Source organism: Zonotrichia leucophrys, chromosome 26, assembly GCF_028769735.1.
Source record: "Zonotrichia leucophrys gambelii isolate GWCS_2022_RI chromosome 26, RI_Zleu_2.0, whole genome shotgun sequence".
NCBI lineage: Eukaryota > Metazoa > Chordata > Aves > Passeriformes > Passerellidae > Zonotrichia > Zonotrichia leucophrys.
In genome coordinates, this window is record NC_088195.1 from 5,446,469 (window position 1) to 5,465,088 (window position 18,620).

At 54.3% G+C, this 18,620-nt stretch overlaps 1 protein-coding gene across 3 annotated transcripts in view; it reads right to left on the minus strand.

Moving 5' to 3' along the window:
* Window positions 1-16,311, minus strand: part of AHCYL1 (adenosylhomocysteinase like 1) — a 31,422-nt gene extending 15,111 nt beyond the window's left edge. For 2 of the 3 annotated variants that reach the window (XM_064732904.1, XM_064732906.1), the window contains exon 1: window positions 16,009-16,311. In XM_064732904.1, coding sequence (XP_064588974.1) covers window positions 16,009-16,113 — 105 coding nt within the window. In that variant the 5' untranslated portion in view covers window positions 16,114-16,311. Of the gene's footprint in view, window positions 1-12,515; window positions 12,718-16,008 lie in introns of those variants that run through there. The other variant, XM_064732907.1, reaches the window with a different exon arrangement.
* Between the last annotated feature and the right edge of the window lie 2,309 nt (window positions 16,312-18,620).

An 18,620-nucleotide genomic window follows, 5' to 3' on the forward strand; every position in this document is an offset into this window, starting at 1 on the left:
ACCTGGGAAGGGACAAGGGGGCATGAAACCCACGGCTCACTCCAAGGGAGGGCAGGAGGGACGATGTGGGACCCCAGCATCCCTTCCAGGAACTGACTGGCACAGAGAGATCCATCACCACACCCAGCCAAGCACCCCAGGCATTCCTGTGGGTGCTGCTGCTGCAAGGTTTCCAGGCAGCTCCTCCACCCTGGACACACCACAGCCCAGTACCTGCTTCCCCAACCAGGCCTCCCAGCAGAGTCCAGTTGGATTCTGATGGAAACTACTTTAATTTGTATTAGTGGAAGGAATAGGAAGGATAAATGGAGATAGAACGTTTGGTTTTGCAATTGTTTGAGGTCATTTGGTGCAGAGGGAGGATGAGGAGGGCACCACAACCTCCATCCCCATGGGGGAACAGAGGGAGGATGCAAAGAGCAGGATCCAGAGGGCATCCCAACCCTGTCCCACAGGAGAGCAGAGGGAGGATGAGGAGGGCAGGATCCAGAGGGCATCCCAACCCTGTCCCCATGGGAGAGCAGAGGGAGGATGAAGAGAAGACCACAACCCTCATCCCCATGGGAAATCAGATGGAGGACCTGGAGGGCATTGAAACCTCGATCCCCATGGGGGAACAGAGGGAGGATCCAGAGGGCATCCCAACCCCATCCCCACGGGAGAGCAGAGGGAGAATGCAGAGGACACCACAATACTCATCCCTGTGGGAATTTAGAGGGAAGATCTGGAGGACATTTATACCTCCATCCTCATGGGGGAACAGAGGGAGGATGCAAAGAGCAGGATCCAGAGGCCATCCCGACCCTATCCCACAGGAGAGCAGAGGGAGAATGCAGAGGAGACCACAACACTCACCCCTGTGGGAAATCAGAGGGAAGACCTGGAGGGCATTGAAACCTCCAAGCCCATGGGAGAGCAGAGGGAGGATGAGGAGGGCAGGATCCAGAGGGCATCCCAACCCTGTCCCCACAGGAGAGCAGAGGGAGGATGAGGAGGGCAGGATCCAGAGGGCATCCCAACCCTGTCCCCACAGGAGAGCAGAGGGAGGATGCAGAGGAGACCACAACACTCACCCCTGTGGGAAATCAGAGGGAAGACCTGGAGGGCATTGAAACCTCCACCCCCATGGGGAAGCAGAAGGATGAACCAGAGGAGACCACAACTCCCATCCCCACAGGGAAGTTGGTTCTGGGATTGCAGCACTTCCAGGCAGGTACCAATATTGTGCTCAGGGTGTGTGGCAGGAGCTGGCACGATTCCCAACAAGGAATGGTGTGGCTGGAATTTGTTCAAGGTCTATTCCTGGGAACAATCTTCCCCACACAGCCTGGGATAGGCTTGTGCTACTTCCACACCAGTGTATTGCTCGTGGGCACTTCCAAGGAAGAAAAAGCATCAGCAATTTCAGGACACAAGATTTCCATGCCTTCACATCAAGCTCTTCCTCTGGCAGTTCATCAAACCAGAGGGTATAAAAAAAAACATTCCCCATAAAACAGCTGCTGGCATTAAAACAGCTTAAAGTGTTAGCTGAGGAATTTTCTGTATCTCAGGGAAAGGTTTCCAGGGAAGAGGTGACCCAGGAGGGGGAAAAAACAAAAGCACAGTGCTCCAGCGCAGGGTGCAGGTCTGTCCTGGTTTGCAGCATCCAGGATGTGTGCTCTGGGGCAGGGCAATTCCCTTCAGGGAAATGTGTGCAGTGGAAAAGAGAGGATGGGACAGAACAATTCCCTTCAGGGAAATGTGCTGCCTGCATGGTCTCAAGGAGCAAAGTTCATTTGGGATGGAAGGAAAAGAGTGGAAGTGGAAAAGAGAGTATAGGACAGAGGGATGCTGCACTGCCCAGTCCACAACATCCCACACAATCCACACCCCCCTTCAGGGCTCCAGCTGTGAGTGCTGAGCCAGCTCTGAGGCACAACCCCACCCTGCAAGAGAAACAGCAGGTTTAGAAACACGGGAATGAGGGGATTGAATGCAAGGGGAGAGAAAAAGCAAGTGCTAAGCAAACCAAGTGCTGAATTACCCCAGTAATCCCCGCCGTGGCTTTACCAGGGCTCAGCTGAACTCCCCAGCTTAGCAAAATCTGTCCTGGCTAAAATTATCATCAAACACCACAAAGAGCACCCAAACCTGAGGAACCATGGCAGCATCCAAGCCCTCCTTGCCCGGGGAATCTCTGCTGTGTCTGCAGCACGAGGGGCAGCGCAGGAGCTGGGGCAGGAACCGGAGCAGAGGTGCGTGACCAGTGCCCTCCACGTGCCCAGCTCGAGCTGCATTAAGGAGACAGAGAAAATCTCCTAATCCCTCTGCCTGTCAGGGGAGCTGGAATGAACAGCATTCCCAGCTGGGGGGCTGTGGGTTTTAGTGCTCCCTGGCTCAGCAGGATTGGGGCTGTCCAGGTCTCAGGAGCACGGTGATGAATTGTATCCCAAACTTCATCCTGCTGGAAGCAGCTTTTCCAAGCGGGTGGAGCACAAAGGTTTAAGTGCAAGGAAAATATTTTTTCATCCCAGAAATTCATGGTCAAGGAGGAAAAACAAGACAGCACCCACTTCTCTGCATAGGAATGAAGCCAGGGGTTTTCAGCATCACTGCCTGCAAAAGGAGAAGAAGGGGCTGGAGACCTAAGGGGCCAAATGAGCACTCAGAGCAGCAGGGATTTTGGGATATGCTCTGCAGGAAAACAGCAGGATCCACCATCTCCTGCCAAGTTCTTCCAGAGCATTGCTGGGCACTGCCTGCTCCCAGTGACACCAGCCAAGCCAGGAGGACATTTTCTCCCTTTGGGATATCCACTGCCACTGTGCCCATTCCCAGGCAGATCTGACATTTCCCAACAACCCACTCGTGTTCAGCCCAAACCAACCTTTCCATGGCTGGAGCTGAGGGAGCACTGTCCACCCTATTTGGCCACACATCCCAAACCACCAGGAAGCTGAAGACCAGCCTGAACAAGCTTCTCTCCAGGGCATAAGGAAAAATCCACTGAGAGCATTGGTGGGGCAGCACCAAGCCCAGCAGCTCAAGTGTCCCCAGCACACACAGCCTCGTTTGTTTAATTATTACGACACAGGGAGGACAAACAGGTTGCAGGTCTGGATTGGGCCACCTCACCAAACTGGCAGCTCATGACTGCAGGGTGTGCCACCCTCCATGGCTGACCCCAAGCACCTTCCCAGTGGTCAGCCAGGGGAGCAGTGTTTGGAGCTGACAGAGTCAGAAAATTCCACTCCCAGGCTCCAGGATGAGCCCAGCATGTCACTCTCACACAGGACAATCCCACTTTTCATTTTAACACTTCTTCCATTCGCAGAACAGCTCCAGAAAGGTCATTTAAGTTCCTTTGTTGTGCTACACATCCCTGACTGCCTCCCATGCAGCCTTGGGGGAGAGCAGGAGCAGATTGTGGAAGGAACAGAGATTTTGGAAAGCATCCACCAACTCACAGCTGACATGGCTCATCAATGCACAGGCTCCACAGGGGAAAGGACACAGGCTGGGAAGCAGCTCCAGGCTCTATTCCTAGCACCCCCAGGTTTGCTTCAGCAATCCTTTTATTATCATTATTATTTATTATTAGGGACAATGTGAGCATCAGCACATCCACAGCCATGGGAAAAGTGTCCTCCCAGCCAATTCTGTCGTGGATAAGTGGAGTGAGGACAGGAGCAGGCTCCACACATCACCCAAGATAAGCAGGAAGCAATGAACCATCTAAAACCCTCCAGACCTCTGCGTGTGACATCCGTGGATGTGAGGACACAGCGCAGTTGCCCAGGGAGGAGCAGAGCACGTTCCTACAGCCACACAAGCACCTCTAAAGCAGAAGAGTCTCTGCAACCCACTTCTGTCCTCCCAGGAGAAAGCCTGGAAGCATCCAGAGTGCTGGGACCCTTCCTTGGGCTGCAGCAAACCAGCAGCAGGGATCAGCACTATTCAGTGCAGCCAGTTCCCCTGATTTTGTATGTTCTCCCAAACAAAAACTCCCTGGCAGAAGCTGGGAGGGCACTGCTGGATGCCCATGCTGCCAAGGCAGCCCTGACGTGATCTGTCTCTTAAGTTCATCATTTCTTTGTCATTGCTGGAAATTCAGCCAGACAAGGAATGTTTCACAGCCCAAACAAGCATCCTCCTCCTCACCAGCCCTGCTCCCACAGGAGACAGGAGCAGCAGCTCGGAGCAGGGCTGGGTTTTGCCCACCTGGAGATGGGCACCTTCAGCTTTCAGTCTCCAAGGATTCCTTATGTGCAGAAGGACAGAGAGCTGCTGGTTGTTCCTGAGGAGGAGCTGGGTCAGGCATTTCTAAAGGAAAAATTGTTCTAATTCAATGATTTGCAGAAGCAACTCAGCATCCAGGGCGGGCAGAGGCATCCCAGGGAACGAGGCCCTTCAGCACCATCAGTCAGATAATCAGATAATGTTCTCCTTCATTCCAGGTGAAAAGGGACAGAGGAGCAGCTTTGCTTGAGCCACCTCCTCAGAGAAGGGACAGAACTGTCCCATGCTGTTCTCACAACCACCCTAGAGAGGACTCTGAGTTTCCTGACTGGGAGAAAAGAGCAACTGCCACGTTTGCTTCCCTGAGGCCATCCCAAAGCCACCAGCTGCAGGTTCCCAGTGCTCCCAGTGTGTGTCCCTGTGCTGGCCCCTGCAGCTGGCACCATGCCCACCGTGGCCATGCCAGGGCACTGGGTTTGTTTAGAGGACTTGGCTGCCCTGTCCCCAGGCCCCCTCTGCTCTGCCACCAGGCTGGGAGAGCCAGCCCCTGTTCCCACAGCACAGTGTCTAGACATGAGCCTGGGAACAGGGGACACACAGGGGGACACAGATCCTGCTCCACAGCCCAACAGGACTGTCACCCTGGTTTTTTAAGATTTTCTAAGCTTTCTGATGTTGACATTCTTGTTGTGAACTTTTTCACACACTTTCTGTAAATAACTCATTGTTTTGCATTTCTTTATAGAAGAAGAGAGAGTTGATGCACTGTTGGTTTGATCAGTGTCATTGGAGAGGTGGCACTGTCACCCTCCAATCCACTGTCACTTTTATAAACTATAAATGCTGGAGTCAGAAAATAAACTTCCCTTTTCGTCACCTGGAGAACAACAGTGTGAGCTTGTGCCCTTTCGTGTCCTCTAGTGACACAGGATTTGGATTTTTGGGGTGGGAATCAGCAAGGCACACAGGGATGGTTTTAGGGTTCTTTTCCTGGGAGGTTGTCCAGCCTGGAAGGGCATTTGTGGATCACAGCACTCCTTAAGGATGGAAGGAAAAACAAGGTGCTTGCAGAAGAGGGATGGGGGATCAGGACCAGCAAGACTCTCACCCTGACAACTCACCATCCTCATCCCAAAGCACTGGGGAGAAGGTTTGGAGGCAGATTTGGCTCTGTGACTCCAACCATCCCATTTTCCCACCTCCAAGCTCTGGTCACACATGCCAGTGCAAACCTGGATGGCAAAGGGCTGCACAAACTCACACCAGGCTATGGCAAACCCATGGAAGAACCATCAGATTCCCAGTTCAAATCCTCCCAGCAGCAAACAAAGCCCCACCAGAGCCCATGGCCAGGTGAAGGTGGGGGATTTTCCCCAGCAGTGCCCTCTGCTTTCACCCCACCATTCCTGCTGGAAGAGCAGGAGAGCTGCTCAGCAAGCATCTCCTGGTCCTTCACAGCCTGAGCACCAAGGGCTCTGTGAGAGCTGGAAGTGGAACAACCTCAGGAAAAAGGACCTGTTCCTGCTCCAGGTGTGGCTTTGGCAAGAGGAGAACTTTCTCCTGGTTTCTTCAACTTTGAGAAGAAATCCCAAGTGCTCCGTTCAGACATGACAGCTGGAAGAGCTTCCTGAGGGTGCTGCTCTGTGCATGGAGGCACAGCCATGTGGAATTCAGTGCTCCTGGATCTGTTTTTCTCACTCCCAGAGGGCTCACAGGGCAGGCTGGAAGAGCAGGAGAGCTGCTCAGCAAACATCTCCTGATCCTCCACAGCCTGAACACCTGTGAGGGCTGGAAATGGAAAAAGGAAAAAGGACCTGCTTCTGCCCCAGGTGTGGCCTTGGCAAGAGGAGAATTTTCTCCTGGTGGTTCCATGGAAAACTTTCTCCTGGTTTCTTCAACTTTGAGAAGAAACCCCAAGCGCTTCATTCAGATATCACAGCTGGAAGAGCTTCCTGAGGGTGCTGCTCTGTGCATGGAGGCAGAGCCATGAGGAATTTGGTGCTCCTGGATCTGTATTTCTCACTCCCAGAGGGCTCACAGGGCAGGCTGTTCTCCCAGAGGCACGGACCTGCCTGGCACTCTCCCCACCAACTCCCCAAGCAGGAATCCCAGCCAAATCTCCACCTGGAAACCTTTACACTGTTCCCAGTGAAGAAGTAAAAGGGCACTGAGGTTCTGGCAAAACAAACCAGCCAAGCCCTGATCTCAACATCCATTTTCCTCTGCCAGGGAAAGGCTGGTTGGGTAAAGCACTGAGGGGAAAAAAAAAAAGCCAAACCAAGTTTCTTGTGAGTCCAAGATGAGAATTAAGGACTTCCACATGAATCTCAAAACTCAGCAGAGAAAAAGAAACACCAGGAAAGAAACAGACCCATTCCAAACGTTACTAGGCTGGAAATCACCACAAGATTTCAGTCATGATGAGAATCACTATAAATGCCAGTTAAAGGAAAAATAAACAGAAGGAAGGATTCAATAAAAGAAATGTCATTTTGAGTGTTAAATAGTAACTGCGGATAAATCTGCCTCATAAACACCTGGAGGTCAAAGGTGTGTTCCAGCAGGAGCAAAGGGAAAGCTCCTCACCAGATAAGGAGGCATCGAATCCTTGGACTGCAGGAATTGAGGCAAAGGCTTGGGCCTGGCATTGATGGAGTGGGATATCACCTGAAACACACAGGGATATCCACCTGAAACACACAGGGATATCCACCTGAAACACACAGGGATATCCACCTGAAACACACAGGGATATCCACCTGAAACACACAGGGATATCCACCTGAAACACACAGGGATATCCACCTGAAACACACAGGGATATCCACCTGAAACACACAGGGATATCCACCTGAAACACACAGGGATATCCACCTGAAACACACGGGGATATCCACCTGAAACACACAGGGATATCCACCTGAAACACACAGGGATATCCACCTGAACCACACAGGGATATCCACCTGAAACACACAGGGATATCCACCTGAAACACACAGGGATATCCACCTGAAACACACGGGGATATCCACCTGAAACACACGGGGATATCCACCTGAAACACACGGGGATATCCACCTGAAACACACAGGGATAGCTCCTGAAACACACAGGGATATCCACCTGAAACACACAGGGATATCCACCTGAAACACACAGGGATATCCACCTGAAACACACAGGGATATCCACCTGAAACACACGGGGATATCCACCTGAAACACACAGGGATAGTTCCTGAAACACACAGGGATAGCTCCTGAAACACACAGGGATATCCACCTGAAACACACAGGGATATCCACCTGAAACACACAGGGATATCCACCTGAAACAGGGGATAGCTCCTGAAACACACAGGGATATCCTCCTGAAACACATGGGGATAGCTCCTGAAACACACGGGGATATCCACCTGAAACACACAGGGATATCTCCTGAAACACACGGGGATAGCTCCTGAAACACACGGGGATATCCACCTGAAACACACAGGGATAGTTCCTGAAACACACCGGGATATCTCCTGAAACACACAGGGATATCTCCTGAAACACACGGGGATATCCACCTGAAACACACAGGGATATCCACCTGAAACACACAGGGATATCCACCTGAAACACACAGGGATAGTTCCTGAAACACACAGGGATATCCACCTGAAACACACAGGGATATCTCCTTCCTGGCAGGAACAGCACAAGTCCAATGTCTGGGATCCCTCAGGGCAGTGAACTCGGGTCATGCCTCACAGGTTAACCCCATAATCCCCATCAATGGGCAAACAGCAATGGGTCTAAAGCCATCCCAGATTTCTCACCTCTGGATTCCTCCCCAGTGCCCACCCAGCCTATGGCACAGCACTGTTTAGGAAGCAGGAAAATTAGAATTAATTGGAGTTACCACACTACACTGGAAGAACTGCACAAGCAACACAAGGTGATGTCCTTGCAAGGACAAGGGGATGGATTCCCACTGCCAGAGGGCAGGGTTGGATGGGATATTGGGAAGGAATTGTTCCCTGGGAGGGTGGGGAGGCCCTGGCACAGGGGCTCAGAGCAGCTGTGACTGTTCAATCCCTGGCAGTGTCCAAAGCCAGGTTGGATGGGGCTTGGAGCCACAGCAGAGGGAGGAACTGGGTGAATTTTAAGGACCCTTCCAACCCAAACCATTCCCTATTCCATGAGTGTGGGTTAAATGACTCCCAGCAGCTTATGGGGCAATCTGAGGAGTGCTGGCCTCCAACAGGCCAGCTGGCAGAGCTGGAAACCCATGGAAATGTGTTTGTGTGTCAGAGCTGAGGGGGAATCAGCTTTAATTAGCATCAATTTTTAAACTAATTAGAAAATGCCTCTCCAAGCACAGTTGTATGAGACCAAGGGAACACTTGGAAACACTGTCAAACAGCTCCTTCAGCAACACCTCATGGTCTGAAGGGAGAGCTTGGCACAAAAAAAAAATTAAACAAATTGAGAAGGCCAAACTTCTGCTCCATAATCCTAAAGTAGCCCCTGTGTTTTAGGGGAGGAATCATTCCCCTTGGCACTCTGGGCACTCCTCTTCTTCCCCAAACTGCCTTGGAGAATCTCAGCATTCCAAAACTTCTACTGCTCTTTCAAAAACCAAACCAGCAAATCCCACTCAGGAGAGGCTCCAGCTATTCTCAGGTACCCTTAGCTGATCCTCCATCCCTGTGACACAGCTTTAAGTGAAAACACCCCTCAGGATCAGCATGGAAACAGGAGCAGCCTGTTCTGGAAAACTGGAAATCCATCCTCCCCCTGCCCTGACTCCCAAAGCCTCTCACAGTGCTATTTCCACTAGAGCTGCCCATTCTTCATTTACCAATAGATTTTTTTTCAGCCCTGGAAATTACTTGGATTTTGATGCAAAGCAGGAGAAACCTCAGGCTTCAGCATGGGCTCCTCCCTGCTCAGGAGTCTGAGGAATCACCACCAGGATGGACAAACATCAGACTTGTGTCAGAGTAAAGTCAACCTTTTCCTGCAAACAGGGCTGATTCCATGAAGTCCCTTTCTTTTAAGGGAAGCAGGAGGGATGGAAGTGATTTCTTTGTGGAGATGGCAAGTTCAGAGAATATTTGGAGAAGGGCTTAGTTAATGTAGGAGACACTGTGCTGCCTGCAAGATGCTGACAGCTCCAAGGTCAACAGGGATCAGCCAGATGTTCTTGCTCCAAAACATGCCCAGGTTGGATGCAAAACTCTCCCCACAGTGCAGGAATGTGAAATCCAGAGCTCCCTGATGGGAGGTGAAAGGAGGAGAGGCAGCAAACAGCAGACACAGCTGAACCTCACCCTCATCTGGAAGGAGGACACTAAAACATGAATTTCAGGAGGGCAAAGCCTCAAGGAGCCTCCTTTTCGAGGCTGCACAAATTTTCTCACTGAAAAAGGCCAGGAGGAGAGATCCCCTCCACCCACAGCACACAGATAAAGCAGCTCCAGCAGCTCCCAGCCAAACCCTGGCTCCTCAGGCAGGCAGGAACGGGCGCTGCCAGGCAGCTCCAGCTCTGTGGGGGCAGCCAAGGGGAAGCTGCACCCAGCTCTGAGGGCTGCAGGAGCCTCACCCCAATCACAATGCAGCCTGTTCAAGGAGCTGGAACATCATGTCCTCGGCCACCTCAGGCCTTTGGCTGTCACCAACCTGAAGTAAACACATTCTGCAGCAGCAATAAGCTCGTTACCAAGGCCACCGTATTGATCCCAAAGTGTAATTAAAATTCACAGTTCAAGCAGCCCAAGTCAACAGGGCAATGAGGGCAGCTCCAAAAGGCAGGACTGGCCTCAGCTTCCGCATCCTGCTGGCTCAGAGAGGCACAGAACACACGGGGAGAGCAGCTGCCAAAAAACCAGCCCAAATTCCTCCTGTCAGAGTGGGGAGGACCTGGCACAGAGAAGCTGTACCTGCCCCATCCCTGAAGTGTCCAAGTCCAGGCTGGACAGGGCTTGGAGCAACCTGGGATTGTGGAAGGTGTTCTTGACTGTTGGAGCCCTGGATAATGAGAATTTTAAACTTTCTGTGCTGAAAGGCACAGACCTGTAAGAGAACACTGCATTTAACCTGAGGCTGTGGAGAGGGCTTCCAAAATTGATTAATAGCACTGGGATTATGGGTGTGTAATGGCAGGGGTGGAACTGGGTGATTTCCAAACCATTTCCAAACTAGCAGCTTCCTCTTTGCACCTTTGGGCCATCAACCAAGATGTGCCAGAGCACCCAAGGGTTAACCATGCCAGGGAAGCCTGCAGGGATGATGTGGGCAGAGAGGGATGGGGCAGAGTGGATTCCAGCACTGCTCAGGGTGCCCAAGCCCGTGGAATTATGCAGTGCCCTGGGAAGGGGCTCCACACAACCTGCTGAGGTGTCACCATGATGCTCCTCCTTGCTGGGGCTCCCTGACTCCTCTCCCAGCCCCTTACAGACTCAACCCCTGAGTCCAGAGAGTCTCACTCTGGGAGAAGTTCTGGCACTGAGGGCCCTTGGGGCCACCAGCAGGTCCCAGGACAGTCACCTGCAATGTCACCACCATGTGCTGAGTGAAGGTGAGCCAGAGGCCTCAGATAAGCAGCTCTGATCAAAGGGCTCAGCAGGAAACACAACAAGCCCTCTGCAAATGGACTGTCACCCCCAGGAAACTCCTGGGGATAGAAACACAGCCTGGCACAAGCAAACCCCTCAGGATGAGTGCTGAGGTTCCACACATTTCCTGCTCCAAAATCTGGGATGAGGCACCCACCAACCCCTCAGAGCAGCAACACAGACAGGATCCCCACTTGCAAAGGATTAACTCCAACCTGCCCTTGAAAACCTGATTTCCAGAGTGAAATACCCCAGCCTCGACATCTAGGAGGGAGCACAGGAACTCATTCCAACATTTGCACAGGCTGGACAGCACAGAGAAAGCTGCTCCCAGAGAAAGTATTGTGGTAGGCCAGTCCCCAGCAGAAGATAACCTGGCATTCAGGGAAGGTCAAAACAAACACTGAGCTCCTGCTCCAGCTCTCTTCCCACACTCCAGACCTGGCTGCTCATGTGGGAAGGGGGCTCCCAGGATGGGTGGTCTCCACCCCACACCATTAAAATATGACAAGAGAAGACTGGGAAGAATGGATATCCAACTCTTCTCCCACCTCCAAAGGGCTGATATAACAGTGGAAACCCAGCCTCCTTCAGGGATGCAGGAAGGAGAAAGCAAAAGCCACAGGTTCTGGCACATCATTTTGAAGATGGTTTGTGCCCATCAAACCCCCAAAACCTCCCTTTTTCCTTCTCTCTGGTTCAACAATTCAATTAAATGCCTTCAGTGCTGTGGCACTGGCACAAGCCTCCCCCCTGGACATCAGGGAGACCCTCCAAAAAACCAAAACAGGAAAGTCCCAAAAGCAACTTAGAAAAAAATTAGGATTCTATCATTTAACAGCACCAGGAGTGACCTGGCTGCCCCATGCCCTGGTAATTCATCTCCACTCCAAACACCCCTGTGCTTTTTCCCCCCCACTCATTAGGGTTTTCCTGCACCCCAGGGAAGGCCAAACCCTCTCACGACATCCATAGAGGACGATGAGCTCATGCCAGCCCAGGCATCTCATGATGAGAAGGAAAAACTCAGAGCAAGGAATCAAAGAAGTGAAGATCTGGGCAAAGGAATGAGGAGAGCCAGGTGCACGGTGCCTGCAGAACAGCAGGACAGGAGGTGGTAGCCATGGCCCCAGACAGGCTCACAAAGGCACAGAGGATTTATGAGCAGCCACTCTAAGGAATTAAATTAAAGGGACAGGAAAAACCAATGGCTACAGGAGCTCTGTCAGGACAAACAAGGGCAGCCTCTTCCCCTGACAGCCCCAAGGGGAAGGCATCACCCAGCCTGGCAAAGCTGCAGGGACCTGGGATAAGTCATGACAGAGCAAAGTGGGGCAGGAACAGGTCTTTGGGAACGGGCTGTGCAGGGCAGGGATGCAGCAGCTGCAGCAAGGTCAGCGGTGCAGCAATACCAGGGAGGATGCTCTGGAGAGGACACCCAGCCCTCCCCAGGGGCAGCAGCTCCCCACAGACCCCATCCCCCTCTCCCCAGCTTCTCCCGGCTCCATCTCTGCCACCCCCACAGCAGGCAGCAGCCGGCTGGCTGCCACCGCAAAGCTGCGGCGCTGTGCATTAGCATTCCCCGCCACGGGCTGTGCGGGATCCCGCCCCAGCCGCAGCCGCAGGGGCTCAGCACCGCCCGACACCCACACCGGCTCCAGGGCCACGGGGATGCCACCCCACTCACCTCCCCAGAGCCACACCGGAGCCTTCAGCCCATCTCAGAGCCCAGCAATGCTGCAGGAGAAAGATCTGTCTGCAGCGTCCGTGTGTCTGCCAGCAGCCAGGTGTGGAGGAGCCCGGCAGGCAGCGATGCCAGCGGGACAAGGACACAGACAGGGACAGCACCCTGCCCTGCCACAAGCACGGTGCCCCTCGCCGTGTCCTTCCCACTCCAGGGCACCCCAGCTGGGCTCGCTGGGAGTTTCAGGCTCCGCCGCCCGGCTGACGTGGATGGGGAAGGCGACGGCTGCCAAGGGCACCTGCAGTCTCCAGGGAGGCAGGAGAGCAGATGCCCAGACGCAGCAGTGATGGCACACAGGGATCTGGAGGAGCACAACCTGTCCTTGAGCTCTGCCATCATCATCTCCACATCCATGCTCACTAAACTGGATAAGCCACCAGCCTCAGCGTTCCCAATCTGCCCCAGCAGCACCACAGCAGGGGCTGGAGAAGGTGCAAAACTCAGCTTCACTCACCTCTGCCTGCAAAGCACTCCTGGCCAAAGAACCACCCAGTTCAGACCAAACTGGGGTCATTGTGCTGACAAATCACCACAAACTGCAGTGGAAAGGGAGCTCTGGCAGAGCCAGGGAATCCCAGCTCTTGGGGAAAACGTCCCTATTCCTCCTTTCACCTCCACTGAGTCAGCTCCTACTTCAGCCTGGAGTTGATCATATTTAATCTCTTACCCCCTGCTTGTTTCACTTTTTCACCTTAAACAAGTCCCTGACAAGAGGAAACAGCAATGTTAGGGGCTGATTCCCAGCTCTAGGTGACCCCAACAAGGAGACACCAACTTCTCCACATCACCCACAGGCCCAACGTGGTTCCAGCTGCATCCAAGCTGCTCCTGCAGGTCCTGGGCTGGATGCTGTGGGCTCACACTGGCACCTTCCCCACTCCAGCACAAGTTAAGGATCTCTGAAAAGCCATTCACAGACAGAGACAGAGCCTGCACTGAGCTTGGCCACATTCCCACCCTCCCCATCTCCAAACACCTCACACAAACTGCATCAGCAAAGTTCAAGGAGCCTGAAAACCCAGGAAGGACGTGCCTCAGCAGCACAGCACTATCTTGCCCACATCCATGCTGGTAAATCATCTCTCTCCACTATCTCCACTGGCCTCTGACCATGCCAGGAGGTCCAGGGCAGCTGGCACAAAAACCACTTTGACTTGCAAGGAATCAGAAGGGCGTTTTAATGGCTTAATTGCAATCCTGTTCTGAGACATCAGAGCTGGGGGCACTCAACAGCTTATCTCAGGAGAGCAATTCTCCCTTCCTTGGTCTTTCATCCTCCTGCCAAGGCCTCTGCCTTTGCCCAGCACTATTTGCAGGAACTAGCCAGGCAAGGAAAACAGGAGCCCGGAGCAATTTGTTCCCTGAGCTCAGCTCAGCTCGCTCCCCATCTCTGATGTTATCAGCCTCAAATGTCGTGTGTCGCTCTGGGCACCTTCAATATCCTCACCCAGCCAGGAAAAGCTGCAGCAGCCACTGAGTCCAACCAAGGCTCCTCATGCTGCACAGCCAAGTCTGCAGCAGAAAATTCTGGGGATACAACATCTCATCCCCCTGAGAGGATGGCAAACTTCCCTCTGAGGATGCTCAATAGATTCCCTTTTATTTTGGTTCCATGGGATGCTCTGGGATTAGCAGCATGCTGTCCCCTTGGAGCAGCCTTGTGCTGGTCTCTCTGACAGAGATGATGGTTATGAAAAGGTAAAAACAATTCCTGAGCTGGAGCTGTGCTGGAAGAGGCAGATCCCAGCCCCACATTCCTCTGCTCGTTCCTCCAGGCCATGTCCACGGCCCAGATAAACAGGGCCTCATCTCCAACCCCTGCTCCCTGGGAGAGAAGACACCTCAAATCCAGCTGACCTTCCCCAAGGGTCAGACACCCCCCAGTCCCACCCATGGCCAGAGCAGGCAGGAGAGATCCCCCCAAAGAATGAGGATGTTCCCATTCTCTGTGACTGCTCTGCCTTCGCATCCACCGCTTCCAGGCGGCTGCAGCCCCGAGGGGAACACAATGTTCAGCTGCACAGATCTGTGCAGGGCTTGGAACGTGGCTCTGCCTCCCTGACAGCACTGAAAGTCCAGCACTGAGCCCAGAGCACAGGGCCACATCCCCAGGTCGCTGGGGTCCTGCACCTGCTGCAGTGGCAGGACCAGGGCTCACCCACCCTCGGTGCCACGTGAGCAGCCCACAGGGTTGTGGAGCAGCACTGGAGATCTCAGAGCTCCCTCAGGGATGGAGGGGGACTGAGGTGACTCGGCAGCCTCTTGCTGAGCCCAAAGGTGCTCCCACCCACACCTCCAACAGAACTTCTGTCCCCAAAAAACTCAACACTCTGCAATCTCTTAGCCGCCCTTCTGAGTGACCCACAGCTGATTCCAGGTTGCTGCTTTTGCCTCTTCCCATATAACAGGTCCCCCTTGCTTTGTCCCCACCACCAAGCCCTGTCACCCCACAGTCCCACACAAGGGGCCCACCCTGCCTGTCCCCTTCTCAGGGTCACCCTGACCCCCTGCACTCCTATGCCACAGCTGAGGTTCCTGCTCTGGCCCCTGCCCCCCAGAACCTGCCCTGCAGGTACCGCTCCTCCCCTCACCTCAACGCAGGCCAGGGCTGTACCCTAGTACCCAAGCCCTTCCCTCCCACCCCAAAGTGGGCCAGCAGCCTCCTGGCCCATATCTGCCGCCCCCTGGCCCATACCTGCCACCCCCACACCGGACCAGTCCCCTCGGAGGTACCAATCTCCCTCTCTGCCACTGAATGGGGACAAGCCCCACTTCCCAGTTACCGTCACACTGGACCAGTTCCAGCTTTCCCAGCACAATCCCCACCTGTGGGGCCAAAGCCGGGTCACGGTCTTGTGTGTTCCCCCCACAACCAAAAGCTTCTCCTCCCAACCGAGGGCTGCTCACCGAACCAGAGGCTGCATCCCCCTCTCAAACCGGGGCTGGGCCCCTCGACCAGGGGCTACTGCTGCCCCCAGACGGGGGGGCTCTCACCCCGCAGCCGGGAGCTGCTCCCCTGAACCAGGGGCTGACCCTCCCCAGAACCACGGGCTGTTCACCCCCTGAACCAGGGCCTGTTCTCCCCCAGCACCCTGGGCTGTGCTCCCCCCATTCGGGAGCTGCTCCGCTGAACCACGGACTGTTCTCATCCTGAACCACGGGCTGTGCTCCCCCTGAACCAGGGCCTGTTCTCCCCCAGAACCACGGGCTGATACCCCCGAACCTCGAGCTATTCTCCCCCAGAACCACGGGCTGTTCACCCCCAGAACCACGGGTTGTGCTCCCCCAGCCGGGAGCTGCTCCCCGCTCCCACCGCAGGCTGTGCCCCAGCAGGGGAGGGCTCCTGCCGGCAACCGGGGACTCCCCCCTAACCGAGGGTCCTCCCCCGCCACAGCCGGGGGCTGCTCGCCCTAACACGGATCTGATCCCTCGCTACCTTCTTGGGTGCCTTGGTGACGGTGGCCATGAAGGAATATTTCTCGGCGTCCTCCACCTCCTTGGCCTGCTTCTCCTCGCCGCCGGCGGGCTCCGGCACCGACATCGTGATGCGGCGGTGAACGCGGGGCGAGCCGCGGCCGCCGGCGGGACGAAAGGGGGCAGGGTACGGCGGGGCGGACGGGGCAGCACCGCAGGCGACTCCGGCTCTGGCTCGGTTCGGCCCGGCCGGCCCCTCACGCTCACTGCGCTGCCGCCGGCGCGGTGCCTGCGGCGGGTCTGCGGCCGCCGCGCCAGGGGCGGGGCCTCGCGACGTCACTGCGCCGTGACGTCACCGCGCACTCGCCGGGGTGCTGAGGCAGCGGGGAGCGGGAGAGCGGCAGGGCGCCCCCTGGCGGACAAGGAGGGGAGGGCGCTGAGGGGGCGGGGCCAGATGTGTGGGGGCGTGTTCATGACGTGGGGGCGTGGTCAAACAGGGGCGTGGAACCTCAGCGCCGGCCAAATCCCAATTAACCGCAATAATTACATAACTTAAATAAATTTATATACAAATGTTTATAGAGGCATTATATTTAAACATTTAAACTAATTAATTAATTACTTAGACTGAATGAAACAATTATAAAGATTAATTTTATACATTAAATAGCAGCCATATATATGAAATATTAATTATATATAAAGGCGCAAAAATATGTTAATTTATTTATAAGATATACATTATAGATGTTCATTCATGACAGATATAAGTTATATACATTATATATGTTAACTTAATTATATGCATTTACATTTATAAGTGATTATAGAACTGCAAAATTATTATAAACTCATTTCATGCATATATATAATGTGCATAAATTTATACGTTGAATAACTGAATTATATATATTTAATTCAAAAATTATATTACTTTTTTCTACATATATTCAGAAACTAAATAAGTTACATAAATTAATTCGTTAATTAGTTGGGAAACAAAAGCTGAAGCTAAAGAATGAGGGTTTTCAGGGTAAAAAACAAAAATGGTGTTTTCTCAGAGGGAAGAATAAAGCAGGAGGAAAAACACGATTAATCAGGAAAACAGTTTGAATAAAACAGGGGTAAAAGTAAATCAGTGAAAAAACAAAATATCAAGGAGTGTGTCTGATCCCAGGTGTGTGCGTGCCCATTCCAGGTGTGTGTGCCCATCCCCAGGTGTGTGTGCCCATCCCCGGTGTGTGCGTGCCCATCCCAGGTGTGTGCGTGCCCATCCCAGGTGTGTGTGTGCCCATCCCCAGGTGTGTGTGTGCCCATCCCCAGGTGTGTGTGTGCCCATCCCAGGTGTGTGCGTGCCCATCCCAGGTGTGTGTGTGCCCATCCCCAGGTGTGTGTGTGCCCATCCCAGGTGTGTGTGTGCCCATCCCAGGTGTGTGTGTGCCCATCCCAGGTGTGTGTGTGCCCATCCCCATGTGTGTGCGTGCCCATCCCAGGTGTGTGCGTGCCCACCCCCGGTGTGTGCGCCCATCCCCAGGTGTGTGTGCCCACCCCTGGTGTGTGCGTGCCCATCCCAGGTGTGTGTGTGCCCATCCCCAGGTGTGTGTGTGCCCACCCCTGGTGTGCGCGTGCCCATTCCAGGTGTGTGTGCCCATTCCAGGCGTGTGCACATCCCAGGTGTGTGTGCCCAACCCAGATGTGTGTGTGCCCATCCCAGGTGTGTGTGTGCCCATTCCAGGCATGTGCACATCCCAGGTGTGTGTGCCCAACCCAGATGTGTGTGTGCCCATCCCAGGTGTGTGTGTGCCCATCCCCATGTGTGTGCGTGCCCATCCCAGGTGTGTGCACATCCCAGGTGTGTGTGCCCAACCCAGATGTGTGTGTGCCCATGCCAGGTGTGTGCCCACCCCCAGCTGTGTTAACCCCCTCGGTGCCGGTTCCCTGGCCCCGGGTAGGCTTGGCCATGCTGGCCCTGCGGTCCCGGCTCGGTGCCAGCCCGGGGTCAGGGCAGCGCCCTCCCGGCCCTCATTACCCATTAACGAGCCGAATGGAGCCACCGCGTCCCCGCACTCACCCGCCCACATCCCCAGCCCGGCGTGGGGGTGCTGAGCACTTTTTGGGGGTGCTGAGCCTGGCCAGGGCTTCCTCCCGCACTCCTCTTCACCCTCCTGCAGCGGTCTCTGCATTCCGGGGAGGGTCACAACCAACCTGTCCCCGGTTCAGGGACACTGAGGGGCTCCAGAGAGTCCGCACATGGGCTCTGGGGACATTCCCGGACAGACAGACAGACAGGCGGGGGGGCCACCCCGACCCCATCCCCAAACGCCCCTCAGGCAGCCAGGACGGGTTAGGCCTGAGTCCTGCTCCTCCTTCATTTCCCCGGGGCTGTTCCCTTAAAATCCAAGCTGGGAAAACATCAGCGTGTGGGTTAAAACCCATGGGGAAAACAGCAGATAACGGTTTTTAACCAAAATCACTTTGTCTGGCCACAAGTCGGCCTCTGGGCACCTAAATCCTGCAGCAGTTCCCGGGCCAAACCCCTGTCCCGGAGCCGCCGTGCCCCGGGCCCGCGGGGCCTTTCCGCCGCTCCTGCCCCGTCAGCAGCTCTGCGGTGGCGCTGGGGACGCTCCCAGGGCG